Source organism: Oncorhynchus masou, chromosome 14 (genome assembly GCF_036934945.1).
Source record: "Oncorhynchus masou masou isolate Uvic2021 chromosome 14, UVic_Omas_1.1, whole genome shotgun sequence".
NCBI classification, from domain to species: Eukaryota; Metazoa; Chordata; class Actinopteri; order Salmoniformes; family Salmonidae; genus Oncorhynchus; species Oncorhynchus masou.
Genome location: NC_088225.1, coordinates 13,465,253 through 13,493,216, shown reverse-complemented (window position 1 = coordinate 13,493,216; position 27,964 = coordinate 13,465,253). Strand labels below are relative to the sequence as shown.

Genomic DNA, 27,964 nt, shown 5'->3' with positions numbered 1-27,964 from the left:
AAAATATAATTTTACATATATCATAAATGATCGCGTTTTTATGAATATTATGATATAATGTTGAATCTCATTCAAAAATATTATGGAACATGATCCAGGAAGTAGGCGAGACTATCATTGTTTATTACATTAATTCAGTCAATAAGTTTGACCATTATGGTCTTGTGTACAGTAGAACACACACACTTCATTTATTCAATAAAATGTATTTGCCCCGCAACGATTCATTGGAATGTGTTTTGTATTACGTTGTAGGTGTTATGATAACATAGTCCAAATCAGCACCAATAAGGGCATGCATGTACTGTAATTAATATTATTAGTCGTACAAAAAAAGGTGGACAAGTTTTCATCATTTCGATAGTCACAATAAAGTGCTAATGTTTTGAACAAGCACACTATTGTATTAGTTTCACGTCAGTATTAGCTTCACAAAAGGTTGCACCCAATGCTAGTAAGATTAATTTGAGTTTTTTGAAGATTAAATATGTGCAAAACAAGTAGGAATACATGTTAATGTTAATCTTATTGATCATTTAAGTCCTTTCAGTCTGTTCAATTTCTGTCTTTCCACATGTACAGTTTAGGCCTTTGAACTTCATAAGCTCATTGAAGCTCAGGGTATTGTCCTCCTCAGACAAACAAGTCCCAGAAAGCCCAGAGTTTCAGTAAGCCTGTGGAGGGATCCCTGAGCTCAGCAGTGGAGATAATAACAATCGTTTCAGGTCTATGTCTAATCCAGTGTAGCAGGACATGCATTCATCCAGTCTTATGCAGACTCCTTCAAAATATTGTTTTTACTTTGAAATTAAATTAATAGAGGACTCTCAAAGTGGAAGCAAAGACTAATCAGTTTTTCCAAAGGGTTACATATATGGATGTTATATAAACTGTACAGGGACATAAGGTATCAAACATTTTACTGCAGCAAAGTCTATGGACTTTCATGTAAAATCACTTTTTGTCTAGGAAGATTGTGGATGTGTCAGCGCTGCAGTGATGTACCCCACAAACTCAACAAGTGATAAACATAGAAAAGAGTGGTCAAGAAGAAAAATAGGTGGTAAAAATTAAATGTCAGAAATAAAATAAGCATTCAAAAATATATGAATTGTCCAAAACTATACAAACACTACAAGATGTTGAATGTATTCTATGACAGGTTAGACAATATATATCTCCAATTCTATATCCGTGATTCCAGAGCGGAGGAGAAACTCCACTGGGTAGCCGAGAAGTAGGGGAAGCCATCTGAGTCTGGACGGGAGTGTGATTCTAAGGATTTGCCGGTATGAGAGCCAGGCTGGGTTAGGAACTCCTTCACATGTCGTGGCAGTGCATGGAGCAGCCAGTCCTCCACCAGCAGACCTTCTCCATGCAGTCCTGAACAGCAGCCCAGCTCCATGGGCAGCTCCTCCAGACTGTTGCTGCGCAGGTCCAGGTGGGACAGCTGGCTCAGGTTGCTTAGCCCTGGAGGCAGGGAACCCAAGGAGTTGTGGGATACATTCAGGCTCCGCAGCTCCAAACAGCGACTGAAGAGCTCTGGAGGCAGACTCTCCAGCCTGTTCCCACTCAGGTCCAGCTCGGTGAGAAATGTCAGCGCCCCTACCTCTGCTGGCAGCTCGTCCAGCAGGTTGCCAGCCAGTAGGAGGCGACGTATGTGGTGGAGGGTGAAGAGGGCCGAGGGAAGGCTCTGGAGCTGGTTGTACCCCAGGTCCAGGAGCTCCAGAGCACGCAGTACACCAACACTAGCCGGTAGGGCCAGAACACGGTTATGGGCCAACCTGAGGCAGGAGAGGCGGCGGAGGTTTGCCAGCCCTAGAAGCTCCTCCAGGGTGCGCAGGCTGTTGTGCTGCAGGTCCAGGGTGCGCAGGCTGGTGAGGGCCAGCAGGGCAGAGGGCAGGCGCTCCAGGTGGCAGTCCTGCAGCTTTAACTCGGTTAGGCCGGCCACACGCCGCAGGCCCGTCAGCACCAGCAGCCTGGAGCCCTCGTTGTGGATCTCCAGCCTCACCAGGCTCCCTGCCAACTCCCCCAGCTCCCCGGGCACACGCTGCAGCATGCCCCTCAGGACCAGCACCCGGAGATGACGGAGCTGCCTGAGGCTTCCCAGGGCCCAGCCACGACCCACCCCGCCCTCGCAGCCCAGCCGGCCAGAAAGGTGCAACTCCTGCAGGCCGCGGAGAGAGTAGACCCAGCCAGGGATCTCTGCAGCCTGGGTGAAGGTGAGGTGCAGGGCCTCCAGACGCTCCTGCAGAACCACCAGGGAACCAGGCTGCATGGCTGCAGTACAGTGGTACAAATGAAGCTCCCTGTTGTGACATATAAAACAGTTGAAGCCCCTTTGTCTAGAACACACCAAGCCAAACATTTCTATAAAGTGTATATTGCATGTAGATTATTTTAATATTTGGTGGCTTCATTGTTGGCTATATGGCTCACCTGAGTGAGGTCATGTTGGCCACCTGTGCGGGGAGCTTGGCGTCTGAGATGAGCTCCAGCTTGAGCACCACCAGCTGGTTGAGGGTGAAGAGGGCGGGGGGCAGGCACGGCAGGGCCACCAGCTGCAGCAGGGGCCGTCCCTCTGGGTCGACCGTGGTCATGGAGCGCAGCCTCTCGGCACCCCAACGCCTCTCTAGGCTCTCCTCCAGCAGGCGTGTCTCGCTGACAGGTGACAGGAAGACGGAAAGGCGCTGGGCCAGTAGGGGGTCGTACTGGTCAGCCATGTGTAACAGGAAGGCCAGGTCATTACATAAGTCAGGGACATCCCTCATGGAGCCCAGCTCCCTCAGTTTGTTAAAGGAGTATTGACGCAGGGAGCTGAGGGGTGCGCAACCACAAACAGAGCACTGTATAGTTAACAACAAAAGTACTAAGAGTATAATATGCTGCAGACAGTAGTGGAAAAAGTACCAAATTGTCATACTTGAGTAAAAGTACCTTAATAGATTAATAGAAAATACCTTAACAGAAAATTAATCAAGTAAAAGTGAAAGTCACCCAGCAAAATACTACTTAAGTAAAAGTCTAAAAGTATTTGGTTTTAAATATACTTAAGTATCAATAGTAAAAGTATATATGTATAATTTCACAGTTTTTATATTAAGCAAACCAGACAGCATGATTTTCTAGTTTTTTTCATTTACTGATAGCCAGGGGCACAGTCCAACACTCAGACTTAATTCACTAATGAAGCATTTTGGGTTTAGTGAGTCCGCCAGACCAGGTGCAGTACGGATGACAATTTTGAGAATTGCATGAATTGGACTGTTTTCCTATCATGCTAAGCATTCGAATGTAACAAGTACTTTTCGGTGTCAGGAGTAAAAAGTACATTATTTTTCCTTAAGAATGTAGAGAAGTAAAAGTAAAAGTAAATACAAAATATAAATAGTAAATTAAAGTAAACTACTTAAGTAGTACTTTAAAGTATTTTTGATTAAGTACTTTATACTACTGGCTGCAGAGCAAAGCAAATTAAAATAGATGGGAAAATAAAATGCAAATTACAGTCACAACACTCATAAACATTTTGCCACTAATCTGCAATCCAGACCTGTGGAGGATCCAGCTGAGGGTATAGATGCTCAGCAGGCCAAAGAGCCCCACCAGGCTGACGTAGGCCAGCAGCAACTTGTGGAGGACAGAGGCCAGGGCATGGGTACACTCAAAGGCACTGTAGCCAGTTAGGGCGTGGGCCTGGGGTAGGCAGGTGTGGGTGAATGAGATGGAGCTCATCAGAGGGGTGGTGTAGCCCACTATCAGCACCACCAGCAGCAGCTTGAACACCGTCTGGGCCAAGTACACCTACAGCAGGAGAGAGGAGAAAACAGGTATAGTGAAAGTGAAGGTGTGTTATGGTAAACGGATACATCAAAAAATAGTTCAGACACGTTCAGTAAATGACCCCTGACCTTGTAGATGACTTCAGAGTTCTCACAGTGGGAGCGGAAGCGGCGCACCCTCTCGAACAGTGCCCTGGCCTGCTCCCCGTCACTCCGATCCAAACTGGCAACCTGCCGTGAACCATCCAGCACCACAGGGGATTTAGAAGCCGGGACATGGGCCCGGGACAGAGACATGTTGGACAGGGAGGAGGTCCGGGAGAGAGTGGAGGGGCAGGGCGAGGGAGGGGCGGCAGTGGACGCGCTATCCGATCTCACCAGCAGGGGGCTGTCTGTGCCCGAGTCCAGGCTGGACTGGCGGTTGCGGGGTACAGGGGGTGAAGACAGGAGAGTAGGAGGAGGCGTTTGGAGATCCTGGGGGCCTGTTTCCTCCCCTCCCTCCTCCTGGCGGGCGGCATGGGACAGGGCGCGGGAGGTCCAGGGAGACTCACAGCACTTGGCCAGGATGGTCAGGAAGTGCTCTATGCGGGCGGAGGTGAGGGGGAAGTGGAACCAGAAGCAACCACTGGCCAATAGCACCAGGGACTGGAGTAGAGCCACATAGGGAAAGAAGCGGGAGTACCAGGGCAGGGCCTCGTGGTAGCACACCTGGCTAATGTAGACATACTGCTGGTAGTCCAGGTGGGTGCGTCTGCCCCTAGCAGGGGTCCAAGGGCTGGCTGGTAGGGGGGATGGTTTGGTGGGGGGCCTGTTAGGAGGGTGGGGTTGAGGTACGGCACCACTGCTGGAGGAGGTGTTCTGGTTAGTAGGGGTGGTAGTGAGGCCCAGGGGGAGACACACCACCCTGTCTCGAGATAGCAACAGGGTGCCTGACAACACAGATACCATGAGCATCAGCACCACCAGGTACTCCATGAAGACCTCCCACCAGGGCTTCAGCAGCTTGGAGCTGCCCTGACGCTCACTCAGAGAGGCCAGCTCTGACAAGCTGAACATGGCTTATGCTGGGTGAAGAACTGACTAACAAAATGGTGGAATAGTGATTCTGCTGTCACCAACTCCAATGCTTATTGTGCCAGGATCCAGACCTGAAAGGAATCAGTTGCAGCCCTCCAGTGGGACCAGACCCGACATTTAAAAAACACTGGTGTAGGAGATTTAACTGTTGGGAAAGAGACAAGATAATCCGAAAAGGAAGTGAGAGGAAAAAGTGCACTTTATAGGAGACAGACTATTTACAAGACTGGCCTACAATTCAATCCATTACGTTTTTCCCAAACCAACAAGTCTTGTGGTTTAGAACTGTTACAGAGAGTGTTGTTAAACAAAGTTAAAAGTGGTTACCCTACCCCGCTGAAAGATAATATGATTCAAAACTACTTGTTTAATATAGTTTAAGGTAATAGGGTAATATGTGACATGTCGTTGACTGTAGATTTAACTGAATGAGAGGACGTTTCTGGCTCCTGGTTGTCTTCTTCATCCCCCTGACACAGACTGCCATATATTAGGCAGTAGTCTAGTCAGTATACCAGTGTGCCCTAGTTATGACAGGCAGGGCCATATATTAGGCAGTAGTCTAGTCAGTATACCAGTGTGCCCTAGTTATGACAGGCAGGGCCATATATTAGGCAGTAGCCTAGTCAGTATACCAGTGTGCCCTAGTTATGACAGGCAGGGCCATATATTAGGCAGTAGTCGAGTCAGTATACCAGTGTGCCCTAGTTATGACAGGCAGGGCCATATATTAGGCAGTAGTCGAGTCAGTATACCAGTGTGCCCTGGTTATGACAGGCAGGGCCATATATTAGGCAGTAGTCGAGTCAGTATACCAGTGTGCCCTAGTTATGACAGGCAGGGCCATATATTAGGCAGTAGTCTAGTCAGTATACCAGTGTGCCCTAGTTATGACAGGCAGGGCCATATATTAGGCAGTAGTCTAGTCAGTATACCAGTGTGCCCTAGTTATGACAGGCAGGGCCATATATTAGGCAGTAGTCGAGTCAGTATACCAGTGTGCCCTAGTTATGACAGGCAGGGCCATATATTAGGCAGTAGTCGAGTCAGTATACCAGTGTGCCCTGGTTATGACAGGCAGGGTAAGCTCGAGGAAGAGTGTCCTACAGAATATTGGAAGTGTCATTCGCATTGTGTTACACATTTATGTGAGTTTGACATTGGAATGCAATATTTCAGTAGCCAATATTTAGGCTAAGATTTGCATTTGAAGTTAATCAGTTACTAAATCAGATGCCTTAATTATTCTCAAGAGTTGTTAAATAACACAATGCAAAAATAATAAAACTTACCTGCAACCACAGCACGCTTGTCAGACAGCTTTTTCTTTCACAAAAACGTTTTCTTGTCTGTATGCTGCTCAAACGGTGTCTAGAAAAACAACCGTGAATTGCGCGGTGCATCGCTCTGGAGTGACTAGTCCGGTGCGGTCCGGTTCTCTCAAGAATGAAACTTCATAAAAAACTTTTTTCTGTTGCGGGCGGTGACTGGTGCTGAGAGTGGAGCGCCGCGGCAGTGGTGACAATCACTGGGTTTTGGCTCTTTAACGGTTGTCATGACGAAGTGAGATGTTGAGAAGAAATCTAATTAATTTCAGCCCAGTCCGTAGCCAGCCTTTTATTGCAATAGAAGGCTCTGTCTGTAGCCTCGTCCTACTCCCCTCCAAAAAGTATTATTACAAACAAACAAAATATAAAATAATCATTTACTACAAAAAATATACAATATACAAAAGTTGTGCTTATTTATTTCACCCTGGCTGGCACATGTTATCTCTTACAGTAGCTTATAGGCTTACAATTTGTATAATGAGACTACAATAAACAGAAGAGATGAAGGCTATTGTTCAGCTGCCCGGGCCGGGGAGATGAAGCCTTAATGAGCTGTTTAGCTGGGCTAAATATAATTCAAATTACAATGCATCAAATTTCTTGTGAGATTAGTATTAATAGTGCATGGTCATTTATAAATAAACCAAATAAATAAATAAAATAAACGTATGACTTATTCGGACAATCAATGGACATTTGGAGACGAATGAGCGGGAGGACCGCTGTCAATCAAGGGTCAGCGCTATCCGGGATCCTTGGGACATACACCATTGAAGTTGACATGTGAAAGGGTAAGGGTTAGGTTATGGGTTAAGGTTAGGGTTAGGGTTTAGGGTAGTGATCGCACTGCCAGTCAATCAAGTAGGCCAGAGCGCGCAGAGAGCCGATTATGACGTGTCCTGGACTCCTTCTACGCAACAATGTAAATAACGGTGTAATTGCCGTTTTCAACACAGTGGCTCATTTGCAAAGTTTCACTTGCTCTTGCAACATCTGATTTTACAGACTGCGACAATTACTGTAGCCTATGATTGCAAGACTCCGGTAAGTAGAAGGCCATTTATATATGTGATAAAATGCCTGGTTTTAGTCAGTAGGCCTAATTGTTTAAAAGTAGGCTAATTTGAAATCAACCCCCCCCCCCCTCTCTCAGTCATGCCTAGGAGAAGCGCGAGGCTAGTAACCGGGGGGTACTATAACCAGTCCTCCGATGATGAGTCTTCCTCCTGCATCTCCTACAGGGAGAGCCCCGTCAGGTGATTATGTGTATGAGTGCATCTTGCATGTGATCTTTCTTGTATTGAACGGTAGTGTTAGAACAGTGTTAAAACTGTGTGTGTCCCTCTCAGGGTTTTCAATAAGAAGAGAACTGGGGGACATAAGGATTCTTCCCGATTCAGTCAGGCCAGCAGCACTGTCAGTGCCACCAACTTCACCAATGAGCGAAACATCAATGCTGATGACATTGGTACTGCAGACATCACTTCCTGTCCGAGCTAGTTGGTGTTCACGTTGCCAACCTCTATTAGCCCCTTGTGTCGACTAGTCGCCTGGTCTGAGATCTGTTTGTTCTGTCCTTCCAACTCCTGTGGTCATTGTCACACCATGGCAATGGCCATAGGAGTTGGCAAGACAACATAAACAGTTCTGGGACCAGGCCGACCCTCTAACCCCATTGCTTGGATTAGACATTTGTGTCAGTCTGAAATAATTGGATATGTATACACAATATGCTGTATATGTCTAAAATACTCAACCTCCCTTATCTCCCTCTCTCTGCCTCTCCCCTCTCCCTCCCTATGTCAGATTTGGCTCCGACATTGAGGGTCACCCAGAGAAGGCAGACCTTCCTGTCTCCTTCTAGTGTGGCCCCCAGTGTGGCCCTGGAGCCCAGCCTGAGCTTCTCGAGCATGAGCTACTGCTCTGAAGAGCCACAAAGGCCTAGGACATGCTCCAGCAGGAGCTTCTCTAGTGGAATTGGCACAAGGACCGATGCTATTTTCAGTGAGTGCAATGTGTATGTGTTTGTGTACGAGAGACAACAGGTCTCTATACAATTCAATTCAATTCAAGGGCTTTATTGGCATGGGAAACATGTGTTAACATTGCCAAAGCAAGTAAGGTAGATAATATATAAAGTGAAATAAACAATAAAAATTAACAGTAGACATCACATATACAGAAGTTTCAAAACAATAAAGACATTACAAATGTCATATTATATATATATATATATATATATATATATATATACAGTGTTTTAACAATGTACAAATGGTAAAGGACACAAGATAAAATAAATAAGCATAGATATGGGTTGTATTTACAATGGTGTGTGTTCTATACTCGTAGTTTGTTAGCATTAGCTGAGCGTTAGCTTTTCTCTCTGCTTGTGCCTTGTTTGTTAGCATTAGTATTAGCTTTGGCCCTATGTGTTTCCCCCTGTAGCCCGTTCATGGTTGCCTTCCTGGTTGCCTTCCTGGTTTGCCATCCTGCTCTTCCTCCTCCCCTTTCTTCTGACCTTCGGTGAGTGCTACATCACATGTTTACACATCTAAATGTCCTCCTAATCAACTAGATGTCCTCTGTGTAACTAGTACTACAATGTCTTCCCAGCAGTATTCCTGTTTTCGACTGCATTCCCCACCATGAACCTTAATCTGATGACCCGACCGACTCAACCTGACCCTCGACCTGATCTGACTCAAAAGACTACGGTAGGACCTGTTTTTCATCTGTCTAATACTCTACTTAGCCCTACTGTTTGTCTCATGTCTATTATCTATGCAATGATTGGGTGAATGTTGCATTGAAGTTATGAGCCTGATTGTTCAATAAGGACTTGTTGAATCTCTTTCTACAGCATGGAACTCCTATCATGAATTCAGCTTTCGAAATGCAAATGGATACTATACTGGTGAGAGAGAGAGAGAGAGGGAGGGGGGGGGGCATACCGAAAATAGGTTGGGGTCAATAGGTTGGGGTCAATTCTATTTTAATTCCATCACTTCAGGGAAGTACACTAACATTCCAATTCCTAGTCTCTTATGCTTTTCAATTCTGAACATTTTTCATTTAAATTGGAGTTTGGTTCACTTTTTCAATTGACTAGAATTGAAATGGAATTCACCTCAATCATGATGGACATATTCATTTGGTTATCTGACTTGTTGCATGTGTGTGTGTGTCTTGCAGAGAGAGATTGAAATTATGAAACAGAAAGAAAACCAGCAACAGGACATTTCCGAGGTGAGACACGTCAATCTAACCCTTTAAATAGACATACCTTCAAAGTTTAAAAACACTGCCCAATGTTGTGTTTCGTCCAATATTCTTTAATTTAGTTGTCAATAATTGCCTCTCAGTAAGGAATGAAGACAATTTAATTGAATTGAATTGAGTTTGTCTTCCCCTATAGATGTTACAAAGATTGACTAAGGACCTGAGGTGTGTGAAGACCGAGATTGACGACATGAGAGTGAGGGTGGACAGGTGAGTGTGTGCCAGTCCTGAAACAAGCTCAGTGCCTTGCCCCTAGCTCCTAGCCCCTAACCCCTAGCCCCTAGCTCCTACTCCTGAAAGTTATGTTGTTTTCTATTCTACAAGACAAACCTCTCCCAAAATGGAAAATATAGTTGTATTGTATTGTCTCTAGTGTGGACTTTGAGAGTGTGAGCTTTGATCGTCGCCTGGATCAGGAAGCTACAGAGTCCAGCAAGCAGGTGGCTGATCTACAAGAACACCTACTCTTTACTAGAGGAAGAGTTAGGGCCCTGGAGGACGTCAGCGACATGGTAATACACACACATACACACACACACACACACACACACACGCACGCACGCACGCGCACACACACACACACACACACACACACACACACACACACACACACACACACACACACACACACACACACACACACACACACGCACATACCCTTTATTTCATAATATATGTGATCTCTCTGTTTCTGTAGCTGCAGCATCAGGTGACCTCTATAAAGAACCAGCCTCCTCCCGCTCTGACACCAACCAACACACACCTGACCCCTGAGTTCATAGAGGCCATGGGCAAATGGCTCAGAGATAGATTGGCCCAGGTACAGTGGCTTGCGAAAGTATTCACCCCCCTTGGCAATTTTCCTATTTTGTTGCCTTACAACCTGGAATTAAAATAGATTTTGGGGGGGTTTGTATCATTTGATTTACACATCATGCCTACCACTTTGAAGAAGCAAAATATTTATTTATTGTGAAACAGACAAGAAATGCCACAAAAAAAACTGAACTTCAGCGTGCATAACTATTCACCTCCCCAAAGTCAATACTTTGTAGAGCCACCTTTAGCAGCAATTACAGCTGCAAGTCTCTTGGGGTATGTCTCTATAAGCTTGGCACATCTATCCCGCTGGGATTTTTGCTCATTCTTCAAGGCAAAACTGCTCCGGCTCCTTCAAGTTGGATGGGTTCCGCTGGTGTACAGCAATATTTAAGTCATACCACAGATTCTCAAATGGATTGAGGTCTGGGCTTTGACTTGGCCATTCCAAGATATTTAAATGTTTCCCCTTAAACCACTCAAGTGTTGCTTTAGCAGTATAATTAGGGTCATTGTCCTGCTGCAAGGTGAACCTCTGTCCCAGTCTCAAATCTCTGGAAGACTGAAACAGGTTTTCCTCAATAATTTCCCTGTATTTTGCGCCATCCATCATTCCTTCAATTCTGACCAGTTTCCCAGTCATTGCAGATGAAAAACATCCACACAGCATGATGCTGCCACCAGCATGCTTCACTGTGGGGATGATGTTCTCTGGGTGATGTTCTCGGGGTGTTGGGTTTGCGCCAGACATAGAGTTTTCCTTGATGGCCAAAAAGCTACATTTTTGTCTAATCTGACCAAACTTCCATAAGTTTGAGGAGTCTCCCACATGCCTTTTGGCAAACACCAAACGTGTTTGCTTATTTTTTTCTTGAAGCGATGGCTTTTTTCTGGCCACTCTTCCGTAAAGCCCAGCTCTCTGAAGGGTGCGGCTTAAATTGGGCCAATGGACAGATTCTCCAATCTCTGCTGTGGAGCTTTGCAGCTCCTTCAGGGTTATCTTTGGTCTCTTTGTTTCCTCTCCTCTCTGATTAATGTCCTCCTTACCTGGTCTGTGAGTTTTGGTGGGCGGCCCTCTCTTGGCAGGTTTGCTGTAGTGCCATATTCTTTCCATTTTGTTGTAATCAATTTAATGGTGCTCTGTGAGATGTTGAAAGTTTTGGATATGTTTTATAACCCAACCCTGATATGTACTTCTCCACTACTTCGTCCCTGACCTGTTTGGAGAGCTCCTTGGTCTTCATGGTGCCGCTTGGCGGTGTTGCAGACTCTGGGGCCTTTCGGAACAGGTGTATATATACTGGGATCATGTCACACTTTGACTGCACACAGGTGGACTTTATTTAACTAATTATGTGACTTCTGAAGGTAATTGGTTGCACCAGATCATATTTAGTGGCTTCATAGCAAAGGGTGTGAATACATATGCACCAAACCACTTTTCCATTTTTTTTATTTTGTATTTTTTGAAATTAGTTTTTTTTTCTCATTTCACTTAACCAATTTGGACTATTTTGTGTATTTCCATTACATTAAATCCAAATACAAATATATTTAAATTACAGGTTGTAATGCAACAAAATAGGAAAAACGCCAAGGGGATGAATACTTTTGCAAGGCAATGTAGATGTTACATTTTTTGGATATTTTGTATTATTTGCCACAAAAATGAACATGAAATGTGATAGAATTGTGTGTAAATGTATGTTTGTGTGTGTCAGGATGAGAGACAGGATGTGAAACAGGTGGTGAAAGACTGCAGTCGTCCACTGGCTGACAAAATGCCCAACTTCGCCCTCGAGTCCCAAGGTTTGTGACTGATCACTTTTTTAGGGGTGGCACATATAAAAATATACATATATATATATATTTCACCAGGTAAGCTAGTTGAGAACAAGTTTTAATTTACAACTGTGACCTGGCCAAAGCAGTGGGACACAAACAACCCATGTTACACATGGAATAAACAAGCGTAATGTCAAGACCGGGTTACAAACTCAGGTCTCCGGTGTGAGAAACAGTCACTTAGCAAACTGAGCCACTAATAGTCGGCAGAACCCAGAAGATGAGACAGCTGTACTTGAGACTTGTTTTAATAAAGGAAAATAAAGGAAAAAGGAAAGCTCTTCAGGCAAAAATATAAATCCACAACACCAAAAGTAATTCTAAGAGAAAAAGGTAAAAAGCACAATGGGGGCATCTAGTGGCCAAAACCGGAACAATCCTGTCCAAATCCTGACACGTACAGTCAATAACACAATAGAAAAAAAGGAAGTCTATATACAGTGTGTGCAAATGACATAATATAAATCTGTTCCCAAGTATTCCCACACATAATAGAGAGACACGTGATCGTATACAAATGTAAGCAAGGTTTGAAGTGATCATGTTTTTGTCAAATATTATATCTATTTTGGAATTATTTTATGTGACCTGGTATAGACTATATTATTGACCTATTATTGGTATAGACTATATTATTGACCTGGTATAGACTATATTATAGACTATATTATTGACCTGGTATAGACTATATTATTGACCTGGTATAGACTATATTATTGACCTGGTATAGACTATATTATTGACCTGGTATAGACTATATTATTGACCTGGTATAGACTATATTATTGACCTGGTATAGACTATATTATTGACCTGGTATAGACTATATTATTGACCTGGTATAGACTATATTATTGACCTGTATAGACTATATTATTGACCTGGTATAGACTATATTATTGACCTGGTATAGACTATATTATTGACCTGGTATAGACTATATTATTGACCTGGTATAGACTATATTATTGACCTGGTATAGACTATATTATTGACCTGGTATAGACTATATTATTGACCTGGTATAGACTATATTATTGACCTGTATAGACTATATTATTGACCTGGTATAGACTATATTATTGACCTGGTATAGACTATATTATTTATTGACCTGGTATAGACTATATTATTATTGACCTGGTATAGACTATATTATTGACCTGGTATAGACTATATTATTGACCTGGTATAGACTATATTATTGACCTGGTATAGACTATATTATTGACCTGGTATAGACTATATTATTGACCTGGTATAGACTATATTATTGACCTGGTATAGACTATATTATTGACCTGGTATAGACTATATTATTGACCTGGTATAGACTATATTATTGACCTGGTATAGACTATATTATTGACCTGGTATAGACTATATTATTGACCTGGTATAGACTATATTATTGACCTGGTATAGACTATATTATTGACCTGTATAGACTATATTATAGTATAGACTATATTATTGACCTGGTATAGACTATATTATTGACCTGGTATAGACTATATTATTGACCTGGTATAGACTATATTATTGACCTGGTATAGACTATATTATTGACCTGGTATAGACTATATTATTGACCTGGTATAGACTATATTATTGACCTGGTATAGACTATATTATTGACCTGGTATAGACTATATTATTGACCTGGTATAGACTATATTATTGACCTGGTATAGACTATATTATTGACCTGGTATAGACTATATTATTGACCTGGTATAGACTATATTATTGACCTGGTATAGACTATATTATTGACCTGGTATAGACTATATTATTGACCTGGTATAGACTATAGACTATATTATTGACCTGGTATAGACTATATTATTGACCTGGTATAGACTATATTATTGACCTGGTATAGACTATATTATTGACCTGGTATAGACTATATTATTGACCTGGTATAGACTATATTATTGACCTGGTATAGACTATATTATTGACCTGGTATAGACTATATTATTGACCTGGTATAGACTATATTATTGACCTGGTATAGACTATATTATTGACCTGGTATAGACTATATTATTGACCTGGTATAGACTATATTATTGACCTGGTATAGACTATATTATTGACCTGGTATAGACTATATTATTGACCTGGTATAGACTATATTATTGACCTGGTATAGACTATATTATTGACCTGGTATAGACTATATTATTGACCTGGTATAGACTATATTATTGACCTGGTATAGACTATATTATTGACCTGGTATAGACTATATTATTGACCTGGTATAGACTATATTATTGACCTGGTATAGACTATATTATTGACCTGGTATAGACTATATTATTGACCTGGTATAGACTATATTATTGACCTGGTATAGACTATATTATTGACCTGGTATAGACTATATTATTGACCTGGTATAGACTATATTATTGACCTGGTATAGACTATATTATTGACCTGGTATAGACTATATTATTGACCTGGTATAGACTATATTATTGACCTGGTATAGACTATATTATTGACCTGGTATAGACTATATTATTGACCTGGTATAGACTATATTATTGACCTGGTATAGACTATATTATTGACCTGGTATAGACTATATTATTGACCTGGTATAGACTATATTATTGACCTGGTATAGACTATATTATTGACCTGGTATAGACTATATTATTGACCTGGTATAGACTATATTATTGACCTGGTATAGACTATATTATTGACCTGGTATAGACTATATTATTGACCTGGTATAGACTATATTATTGACCTGGTATAGACTATATTATTGACCTGGTATAGACTATATTATTGACCTGGTATAGACTATATTATTGACCTGGTATAGACTATATTATTGACCTGGTATAGACTATATTATTGACCTGGTATAGACTATATTATTGACCTGGTATAGACTATATTATTGACCTGGACTATATTATTGAGACTATATTATTGACCTGGTATAGACTATATTATTGACCTGGTATAGACTATATTATTGACCTGTATAGTATAGACTATATTATTGACCTGGTATAGACTATATTATTGACCTGGTATAGACTATATTATTGACCTGGTATAGACTATATTATTGACCTGGTATAGACTATATTATTGACCTGTATAGACTATATTATTGACCTGGTATAGACTATATTATTGACCTGGTATAGACTATATTATTGACCTGGTATAGACTATATTATTGACCTGGTATAGACTATATTATTGACCTGGTATAGACTATATTATTGACCTGGTATAGACTATATTATTGACCTGGTATAGACTATATTATTGACCTGGTATAGACTATATTATTGACCTGGTATAGACTATATTATTGACCTGGTATAGACTATATTATTGACCTGGTATAGACTATATTATTGACCTGGTATAGACTATATTATTGACCTGGTATAGACTATATTATTGACCTGGTATAGACTATATTATTGACCTGGTATAGACTATATTATTGACCTGGTATAGACTATATTATTGACCTGGTATAGACTATATTATTGACCTGGTATAGACTATATTATTGACCTGGTATAGACTATATTATTGACCTGGTATAGACTATATTATTGACCTGGTATAGACTATATTATTGACCTGGTATAGACTATATTATTGACCTGGTATAGACTATATTATTGACCTGGTATAGACTATATTATTGACCTGGTATAGACTATATTATTGACCTGGTATAGACTATATTATTGACCTGGTATAGACTATATTATTGACCTGGTATAGACTATATTATTGACCTGGTATAGACTATATTATTGACCTGGTATAGACTATATTATTATTATTGACTGGTATAGACTATATTATTGACCTGGTATAGACTATATTATTGACCTGGTATAGACTATATTATTGACCTGGTATAGACTATATTATTGACCTGGTATAGACTATATTATTGACCTGACTATATTATTGACCTGGTATAGACTATATTATTGACCTGGTATAGACTATATTATTGACCTGGTATAGACTATATTATTGACCTGGTATAGACTATATTATTGACCTGGTATAGACTATATTATTGACCTGGTATAGACTATATATTGACCTGGTATAGACTATATTATTGACCTGGTATAGACTATATTATTGACCTGGTATAGACTATATTATTGACCTGGTATAGACTATATTATTGACCTGGTATAGACTATATTATTGACCTGGTATAGACTATATTATTGACCTGGTATAGACTATATTATTGACCTGGTATAGACTATATTATTGACCTGGTATAGACTATATTATTGACCTGGTATAGACTATATTATTGACCTGGTATAGACTATATTATTGACCTGGTATAGACTATATTATTGACCTGGTATAGACTATATTATTGACCTGTATAGACTATATTATTGACCTGGTATAGACTATATTATTGACCTGGTATAGACTATATTATTGACCTGGTATAGACTATATTATTGACCTGGTATAGACTATATTATTGACCTGGTATAGACTATATTATTGACCTGGTATAGACTATATTATTGACCTGGTATAGACTATATTATTGAACTGGTATAGACTATATTATTGACCTGGTATAGTATAGACTATATTATTGACCTGGTATAGACTATATTATTGACCTGGTATAGACTATATTATTGACCTGGTATAGACTATATTATTGACCTGGTATAGACTATATTATTGACCTGGTATAGACTATATTATTGACCTGGTATAGACTATATTATTGACCTGGTATAGACTATATTATTGACCTGGTATAGACTATATTATTGACCTGGTATAGACTATATTATTGACCTGGTATAGACTATATTATTGACCTGGTATAGACTATATTATTGATATAGACCTGGTATAGACTATATTATTGACTGGTATAGACTATATTATTGGTATAGACTATATTATTGACCTGGTATAGACTATATTATTGACCTGGTATAGACTATATTATTGACCTGGTATAGACTATATTATTGACCTGGTATAGATTATTGACCTGGTATAGACTATATTATTGACCTGGTATAGACTATATTATTGACCTGGTATAGACTATATTATTGACCTGGTATAGACTATATTATTGACCTGGTATAGACTATATTATTGACCTGGTATAGACTATATTATTGACCTGGTATAGACTATATTATTGACCTGGTATAGACTATATTATTGACCTGGTATAGACTATATTATTGACCTGGTATAGACTATATTATTGACCTGGTATAGACTATATTATTGACCTGGTATAGACTATATTATTGACCTGGTATAGACTATATTATTGACCTGGTATAGACTATATTATTGACCTGGTATAGACTATATTATTGACCTGGTATAGACTATATTATTGACCTGGTATAGACTATATTATTGACCTGGTATAGACTATATTATTGACCTGGTATAGACTATATTATTGACCTGGTATAGACTATATTATTGACCTGGTATAGACTATATTATTGACCTGGTATAGACTATATTATTGACCTGGTATAGACTATATTATTGACCTGGTATAGACTATATTATTGACCTGGTATAGACTATATTATTGACCTGGTATAGACTATATTATTGACCTGGTATAGACTATATTATTGACCTGGTATAGACTATATTATTGACCTGGTATAGACTATATTATTGACCTGGTATAGACTATATTATTGACCTGGTATAGACTATATTATTGACCTGGTATAGACTATATTATTGACCTGGTATAGACTATATTACCTGGTATAGACTATTTGACCTGGTATAGACTATATTATTGACCTGGTATAGACTATATTATTGACCTGGTATAGACTATATTATTGACCTGGTATAGACTATATATTGATATGACTATATTATTGACCTGGTATAGACTATATTATTGACTGGTATAGACTATATTATTGACCTGGTATAGACTATATTATTGACCTGGTATAGACTATATTATTGACCTGGACTATATTATTGAGACTATATTATTGACCTGGTATAGACTATATTATTGACCTGGTATAGACTATATTATTGACCTGGTATAGACTATATTATTGACCTGGTATAGACTATATTATTGACCTGGTATAGACTATATTATTGACCTGGTATAGACTATATTATTGACCTGGTATAGACTATATTATTGACCTGGTATAGACTATATTATTGACTATATTATTATTGACCTGGTATAGACTATATTATTGACCTGGTATAGACTATATTATTGACCTGGTATAGACTATATTATTGACCTGGTATAGACTATATTATTGACCTGGTATAGACTATATTATTGACCTGGTATAGACTATATTATTGACCTGGTATAGACTATATTATTGACCTGGTATAGACTATATTATTGACCTGGTATAGACTATATTATTGACCTGGTATAGACTATATTATTGACCTGGTATAGACTATATTATTGACCTGGTATAGACTATATTATTGACCTGGTATAGACTATATTATTGACCTGGTATAGACTATATTATTGACCTGGTATAGACTATATTATTGACCTGGTATAGACTATATTATTGACCTGGTATAGACTATATTATTGACCTGGTATAGACTATATTATTGACCTGGTATAGACCTGGTATAGACTATATTATTGACCTGGTATAGACTATATTATTGACCTGGTATAGACTATATTATTGACCTGGTATAGACTATATTATTGACCTGGTATAGACTATATTATTGACCTGGTATAGACTATATTATTGACCTGGTATAGACTATATTATTGACCTGGTATAGACTATATTATTGACCTGGTATAGACTATATTATTGACCTGTATAGACTATATTATTGAGTATAGACTATATTATTGACCTGGTATAGACTATATTATTGACCTGGTATAGACTATATTATTGACCTGGTATAGACTATATTATTGACCTGGTATAGACTATATTATTGACCTGGTATAGACTATATTATTGACCTGGTATAGACTATATTATTGACCTGGTATAGACTATACTATATTATTGACCTGGTATAGACTATATTATTGACCTGGTATAGACTATATTATTGACCTGGTATAGACTATATTATTGACCTGGTATAGACTATATTATTGACCTGGTATAGACTATATTATTGACCTGGTATAGACTATATTATTGACCTGGTATAGACTATATTATTGACCTGGTATAGACTATATTATTGACCTGGTATAGACTATATTATTGACCTGGTATAGACTATATTATTGACCTATATTATTGACCTGGTATAGACTATATTATTGACCTGGTATAGACTATATTATTGACCTGGTATAGACTATATTATTGACCTGGTATAGACTATATTATTGACCTGGTATAGACTATATTATTGACCTGGTATAGACTATATTATTGACCTGGTATAGACTATATTATTGACCTGGTATAGACCTGGTATAGACTATATTATTGATTGACCTGGTATAGACTATATTATTGACCTATAGACTATATTATTGACCTGGTATAGACTATATTATTGACCTGGTATAGACTATATTATTGACCTGGTATAGACTATATTATTGACCTGGTATAGACTATATTATTGACCTGGTATAGACTATATTATTGACCTGGTATAGACTATATTATTGACCTGGTATAGACTATATTATTGACCTGGTATAGACTATATTATTGACCTGGTATAGACTATATTATTGACCTGGTATAGACTATATTATTGACCTGGTATAGACTATATTATTGACCTGGTATAGACTATATTATTGACCTGGTATAGACTATATTATTGACCTGGTATAGACTATATTATTGACCTGGTATAGACTATATTATTGACCTGGTATAGACTATATTATTGACCTGGTATAGACTATATTATTGACCTGGTATAGACTATATTATTGACCTGGTATAGACTATATTATTGACCTGGTATAGACTATATTATTGATTATAGACTGATTATTGGTATAGACTATATTATTGACCTGGTATAGACTATATTATTGACCTGGTATAGACTATATTATTGACCTGGTATAGACTATATTATTGACCTGGTATAGACTATATTATTGACCTGGTATAGACTATATTATTGACCTGGTATAGACTATATTATTGACCTGGTATAGACTATATTATTGACCTGGTATAGACTATATTATTGACCTGGTATAGACTATATTATTGACCTGGTATAGACTATATTATTGACCTGGTATAGACTATATTATTGACTATATTATTGACCTGGTATAGACTATATTATTGACCTGGTATAGACTATATTATTGACCTGGTATAGACTATATTATTGACCTGGTATAGACTATATTATTGACCTGGTATAGACTATATTATTGACCTGGTATAGACTATATTATTGACCTGGTATAGACTATATTATTGACCTGGTATAGACTATATTATTGACCTGGTATAGACTATATTATTGACCTGGTATAGACTATATTATTGACCTGGTATAGACTATATTATTGACCTGGTATAGACTATATTATTGACCTGGTATAGACTATTATTGACCTGGTATAGACTATATTATTGACCTGGTATAGACTATATTATTGACCTGGTATAGACTATATTATTGACCTGGTATAGACTATATTATTGACCTGGTATAGACTATATTATTGACCTGGTATAGACTATATTATTGACCTGGTATAGACTATATTATTGACCTGGTATAGACTATATTATTGACCTGGTATAGACTATATTATTGACCTGGTATAGACTATATTATTGACCTGGTATAGACTATATTATTGACCTGGTATAGACTATATTATTGACCTGGTATAGACTATATTATTGACCTGGTATAGACTATATTATTGACCTGGTATAGACTATATTATTGACCTGGTATAGACTATATTATTGACCTGGTATAGACTATATATTATTGACCTGGTATAGACTATATTATTGACCTGGTATAGACTATATTATTGACCTGGTATAGACTATATTATTGACCTGGTATAGACTATATTATTGACCTGGTATAGACTATATTATTGACCTGGTATAGACTATATTATTGACCTGGTATAGACTATATTATTGACCTGGTATAGACTATATTATTGACCTGGTATAGACTATATTATTGACCTGGTATAGACTATATTATTGACCTGGTATAGACTATATTATTGACCTGGTATAGACTATATTATTGACCTGGTATAGACTATATTATTGACCTGGTATAGACTATATTATTGACCTGGTATAGACTATATTATTGACCTGGTATAGACTATATTATTGACCTGGTATAGACTATATTATTGACCTGGTATAGACTATATTATTGACCTGGTATAGACTATATTATTGACCTGTATAGACTATATTATTGACCTGGTATAGACTATATTATTGACCTGGTATAGACTATATTATTGACCTGGTATAGACTATATTATTGACCTGGTATAGACTATATTATTGACCTGGTATAGACTATATTATTGACCTGGTATAGACTATATTATTGACCTGGTATAGACTATATTATTGACCTGGTATAGACTATATTATTGACCTGGTATAGACTATATTATTGACCTGGTATAGACTATATTATTGACCTGGTATAGACTATATTATTGACCTGGTATAGACTATATTATTGACCTGGTATAGACTATATTATTGACCTGGTATAGACTATATTATTGACCTGGTATAGACTATATTATTGACCTGGTATAGACTATATTATTGACCTGGTATAGACTATATTATTGACCTGTATAGACTATATTATTGACTATATTATTGACCTGGTATAGACTATATTATTGACCTGGTATAGACTATATTATTGACCTGGTATAGACTATATTATTGACCTGGTATAGACTATATTGATATAGACTATATTATTGACCTGGTATAGACTATATTATTGACCTGGTATAGACTATATTATTGACCTGGTATAGACTATATATTGACTATATTATTGACCTGGTATAGACTATATTATTGACCTGGTATAGACTATATTATTGACCTGGTATAGACTATATTATTGACCTGGTATAGACTATATTATTGACCTGGTATAGACTATATTATTGACCTGGTATAGACTATATTATATACCTGGTATAGACTATATTATTGACCTGGTATAGACTATATTATTGACCTGGTATAGACTATATTATTGACCTGGTATAGACTATATTATTGACCTGGTATAGACTATATTATTGACCTGGTATAGACTATATTATTGACCTGGTATAGACTATATTATTGATATAGACTATATTATTGACCTGGTATAGACTATATTATTGACCTGGTATAGACTATATTATTGACTGGTATAGACTATATTATTGACCTGGTATAGACTATATTATTATAGACTATATTATTGACCTGGTATAGACTATATTATTGATAGACTATATTATTGACCTGGACTATATTATTGATAGACTATATTATTGACCTGGTATAGACTATATTATTGACCTGGTATAGACTATATTATTGACCTGGTATAGACTATATATTATTGACCTGGGACTATATATTGACCTATATTATTGACCTGGTATAGACTATATTATTGACCTGGTATAGACTATATTATTGACCTGGTATAGACTATATTATTGACCTGGTATAGACTATATTATTGACCTGGTATAGACTATATTATTGACCTGGTATAGACTATATTATTGACCTGGTATAGACTATATTATTGACCTGGTATAGACTATATTATTGACCTGGTATAGACTATATTATTGACCTGGTATAGACTATATTATTGACCTGGTATAGACTATATTATTGACCTGGTATAGACTATATTATTGACCTGGTATAGACTATATTATTGACCTATATTATTGGTATAGACTATATTATTGACCTGGTATAGACTATATTATTGACCTGGTATAGACTATATTATTGACCTGGTATAGACTATATTATTGACCTGGTATAGACTATATTATTGACCTGGTATAGACTATATTATTGACCTGGTATAGACTATATTATTGACCTGGTATAGACTATATTATTGACCTGGTATAGACTATATTATTGACCTGGTATGACTATATTATTGTATAGACTATATTATTGACCTGGTATAGACTATATTATTGACCTGGTATAGACTATATTATTGACCTGACTATATTATTGACCTGGTATAGACTATATTATTGACCTGGTATAGACTATATTATTGACCTGGTATAGACTATATTATTGACCTGGTATAGACTATATTATTGACCTGGTATAGACTATATTATTGACCTGGTATAGACTATATTATTGACCTGGTATAGACCTGGTATAGACTATATTATTGACCTGGTATAGACTATATTATTGACCTGGTATAGACTATATTATTGACCTGGTATAGACTATATTATTGACCTGGTATAGACTATATTATTGACCTGGTATAGACTATATTATTGACCTGGTATAGACTATATTATTGACCTGGTATAGACTATATTATTGACCTGGTATAGACTATATTATTGACCTGGTATAGACTATATTATTGACCTGGTATAGACTATTATTGACCTGGTATAGACTATATTATTGACCTGGTATAGACTATATTATTGACCTGTATAGACTATATAGACTATATTATTGACCTGGTATAGACTATATTATTGACCTGGTATAGACTATATTATTGACCTGGTATAGACTATATTATTGACCTGGTATAGACTATATTATTGACCTGGTATAGACTATATTATTGACCTGGTATAGACTATATTATTGACCTGGTATAGACTATATTATTGACCTGGTATAGACTATATTATTGACCTGGTATAGACTATATTATTGACCTGGTATAGACTATATTATTGACCTGGTATAGACTATATTATTGACCTGGTATAGACTATATTATTGACCTGGTATAGACTATATTATTGACCTGGTATAGACTATATTATTGACCTGGTATAGACTATATTATTGACCTGGTATAGACTATATTATTGACCTGGTATAGACTATATTATTGACCTGGTATAGACTATATTATTGACCTGGTATAGACTATATTATTGACCTGGTATAGACTATATTATTGACCTGGTATAGACTATATTATTGACCTGGTATAGACTATATTATTGATACTATATTATTGACCTGGTATAGACTATATTATTGACCTGGTATAGACTATATTATTGACCTGGTATAGACTATATTATTGACCTGGTATAGACTATATTATTGACCTGGTATAGACTATATTATTGACCTGGTATAGACTATATTATTGACCTGGTATAGACTATATTATTGACCTGGTATAGACTATATTATTGACCTGGTATAGACTATATTATTGACCTGGTATAGACTATATTATTGACCTGGTATAGACTATATTATTGACCTGGTATAGACTATATTATTGACCTGGTATAGACTATATTATTGACCTGGTATAGACTATATTATTGACCTGGTATAGACTATATTATTGACCTGGTATAGACTATATTATTGACCTGGTATAGACTATATTATTGACCTGTATAGACTATATTATTGACTATAGATATATTGACCTGGTATAGACTATATTATTGACCTGGTATAGACTATATTATTGACCTGGTATAGACTATATTATTGACCTGGTATAGACTATATTATTGACTGGTATAGACTATATTATTGACCTGGTATAGACTATATTATTGACCTGGTATAGACTATATTATTGACCTGGTATAGACTATATTATTGACCTGGTATAGACTATATTATTGACCTGGTATAGACTATATTATTGACCTGGTATAGACTATATTATTGACCTGGTATAGACTATATTATTGACCTGGTATAGACTATATTATTGACCTGGTATAGACTATATTATTGACCTGGTATAGACTATATTATTGACCTGGTATAGACTATATTATTGACCTGGTATAGACTATATTATTGACCTGGTATAGACTATATTATTGACCTGGTATAGACCTGGTATAGACTATATTATTGACCTGGTATAGACTATATTATTGACCTGGTATAGACTATATTATTGACCTGGTATAGACTATATTATTGACCTGTATAGACTATATAGACTATATTATTGACCTGGTATAGACTATATTATTGACCTGGTATAGACTATATTATTGACCTGGTATAGACTATATTATTGACCTGGTATAGACTATATTATTGACCTGGTATAGACTATATTATTGACCTGGTATAGACTATATTATTGACCTGGTATAGACTATATTATTGACCTGGTATAGACTATATTATTGACCTGGTATAGACTATATTATTGACCTGGTATAGACTATATTATTGACCTGGTATAGACTATATTATTGACCTGGTATAGACTATATTACCTGGTATAGACTATATTATTGACCTGGTATAGACTATATTATTGACCTGGTATAGACTATATTATTGACCTGGTATAGACTATATTATTGACCTGGTATAGACTATATTATTGACCTGGTATAGACTATATTATTGACCTGGTATAGACTATATTATTGACCTGGTATAGACTATATTATTGACCTGGTATAGACTATATTATTGACCTGGTATAGACTATATTATTGACCTGGTATAGACTATATTATTGACCTGGTATAGACTATATTATTGACCTGGTATAGACTATATTATTGACCTGGTATAGACTATATTATTGACCTATTGACCTGGTATAGACTATATTATTGACCTGGTATAGACTATATTATTGACCTGGTATAGACTATATTATTGATATAGACTATATTATTGACCTGGTATAGACTATATTATTGACCTGGTATAGACTATATTATTGACCTGTATAGACTATATAGACTATATTATTGACCTGGTATAGACTATATTATTGACCTGGTATTATTGACCTGGTATAGACTATATTATTGACCTGGTATAGACTATATTATTGACCTGGTATAGACTATATTATTGACCTGTATAGACTATATATTGACTATATTATTGACCTGGTATAGACTATATTATTGACCTGGTATAGACTATATTATTGACCTGGTATAGACTATATTATTGACCTGGTATAGACTATATTATTGACCTGGTATAGACTATATTATTGACCTGGTATAGACTATATTATTGACCTGGTATAGACTATATTATTGACCTGGTATATATTGACCTATATTATTGACCTGGTATAGACTATATTATTGACCTGGACTATATAGACTACCTGGTATAGACTATATTATTGACCTGGTATAGACTATATTATTGACCTGGTATAGACTATATTATTGACCCTGGTATAGACTATATTATTGACCTGGTATAGACTATATTATTGACCTGGTATAGACTATATTATTGACCTGGTATAGACTATATTATTGACCTGGTATAGACTATATTATTGACCTGGTATAGACTATATTATTGACCTGGTATAGACTATATTATTGACCTGGTATAGACTATATTATTGACCTGGTATAGACTATATTATTGACCTGGTATAGACTATATTATTGACCTGGTATAGACTATATTATTGACCTGGTATAGACTATATTATTGACCTGGTATAGACTATATTATTGACCTGGTATAGACTATATTATTGACCTGGTATAGACTATATTATTGACCTGGTATAGACTATATTATTGACCTGGTATAGACTATATTATTGACCTGGTATAGACTATATTATTGACCTGGTATAGACTATATTATTGACCTGGTATAGACTATATTATTGACTGGTATAGACTATATTATTGACCTGGTATAGACTATATTATTGACCTGGTATAGACTATATTATTGACCTGGTATAGACTATATTATTGACCTGGTATAGACTATATTATTGACCTGTATAGACTATATTATTGACCTGGTATAGACTATATTATTGACCTATATTATTGGTATAGACTATATTATTGACCTGGTATAGACTATATTATTGACCTGGTATAGACTATATTATTGACCTGGTATAGACTATATTATTGACCTGGTATAGACTATATTATTGACCTGGTATAGACTATATTATTGACCTGGTATAGACTATATTATTGACCTGGTATAGACTATATTATTGACCTGGTATAGACTATATTATTGACCTGGTATAGACTATATTATTGACCTGGTATAGACTATATTATTGACCTGGTATAGACTATATTATTGACCTGGTATAGACTATATTATTGACCTGGTATAGACTATATTATTGACCTGGTATAGACTATATTATTGACCTGGTATAGACTATATTATTGACCTGGTATAGACTATATTATTGACCTGGTATAGACTATATTATTGACCTGGTATAGACTATATTATTGACCTGGTATAGACTATATTATTGACCTGGTATAGACTATATTATTGACCTGGTATAGACTATATTATTGACCTGGTATAGACTATATTATTGACCTGGTATAGACTATATTATTGACCTGGTATAGACTATATTATTGACCTGGTATAGACTATATTATTGACCTGGTATAGACTATATTATTGACCTGGTATAGACTATATTATTGACCTGTATAGACTATATTATTGACCTGGTATAGACTACTATATTATTGACCTGGTATAG

General features: G+C 36.8%; 2 protein-coding genes across 2 annotated transcripts; one reads left to right on the top strand and one right to left on the bottom strand.

Moving 5' to 3' along the window:
• Positions 1-40: 40 nt before the first annotated feature.
• Positions 41-6,306, bottom strand: LOC135553728 (volume-regulated anion channel subunit LRRC8D-like). Its single transcript, XM_064985676.1, has 5 exons — positions 6,152-6,306; positions 3,912-5,004; positions 3,554-3,804; positions 2,440-2,817; positions 41-2,309 (listed from the first exon to the last, which is right to left on the bottom strand). The coding sequence occupies exons 2-5, from the start codon at positions 4,836-4,838 to the stop codon at positions 1,187-1,189; spliced, it is 2,679 nt and encodes an 892-aa protein (XP_064841748.1). The 5' UTR covers positions 4,839-5,004; positions 6,152-6,306; the 3' UTR covers positions 41-1,186.
• A 1,489-nt stretch (positions 6,307-7,795) lies between these two features.
• LOC135553800 (uncharacterized) lies at positions 7,796-12,108 on the top strand. The gene is made up of 10 exons (XM_064985743.1): positions 7,796-7,817; positions 7,997-8,194; positions 8,639-8,716; positions 8,810-8,907; positions 9,054-9,107; positions 9,386-9,439; positions 9,609-9,682; positions 9,846-9,984; positions 10,170-10,292; positions 12,013-12,108. Exons 1-10 carry the CDS (start codon positions 7,796-7,798, stop codon positions 12,106-12,108), a joined length of 936 nt encoding a protein of 311 aa, XP_064841815.1.
• The last annotated feature ends 15,856 nt before the right edge of the window (positions 12,109-27,964 follow it).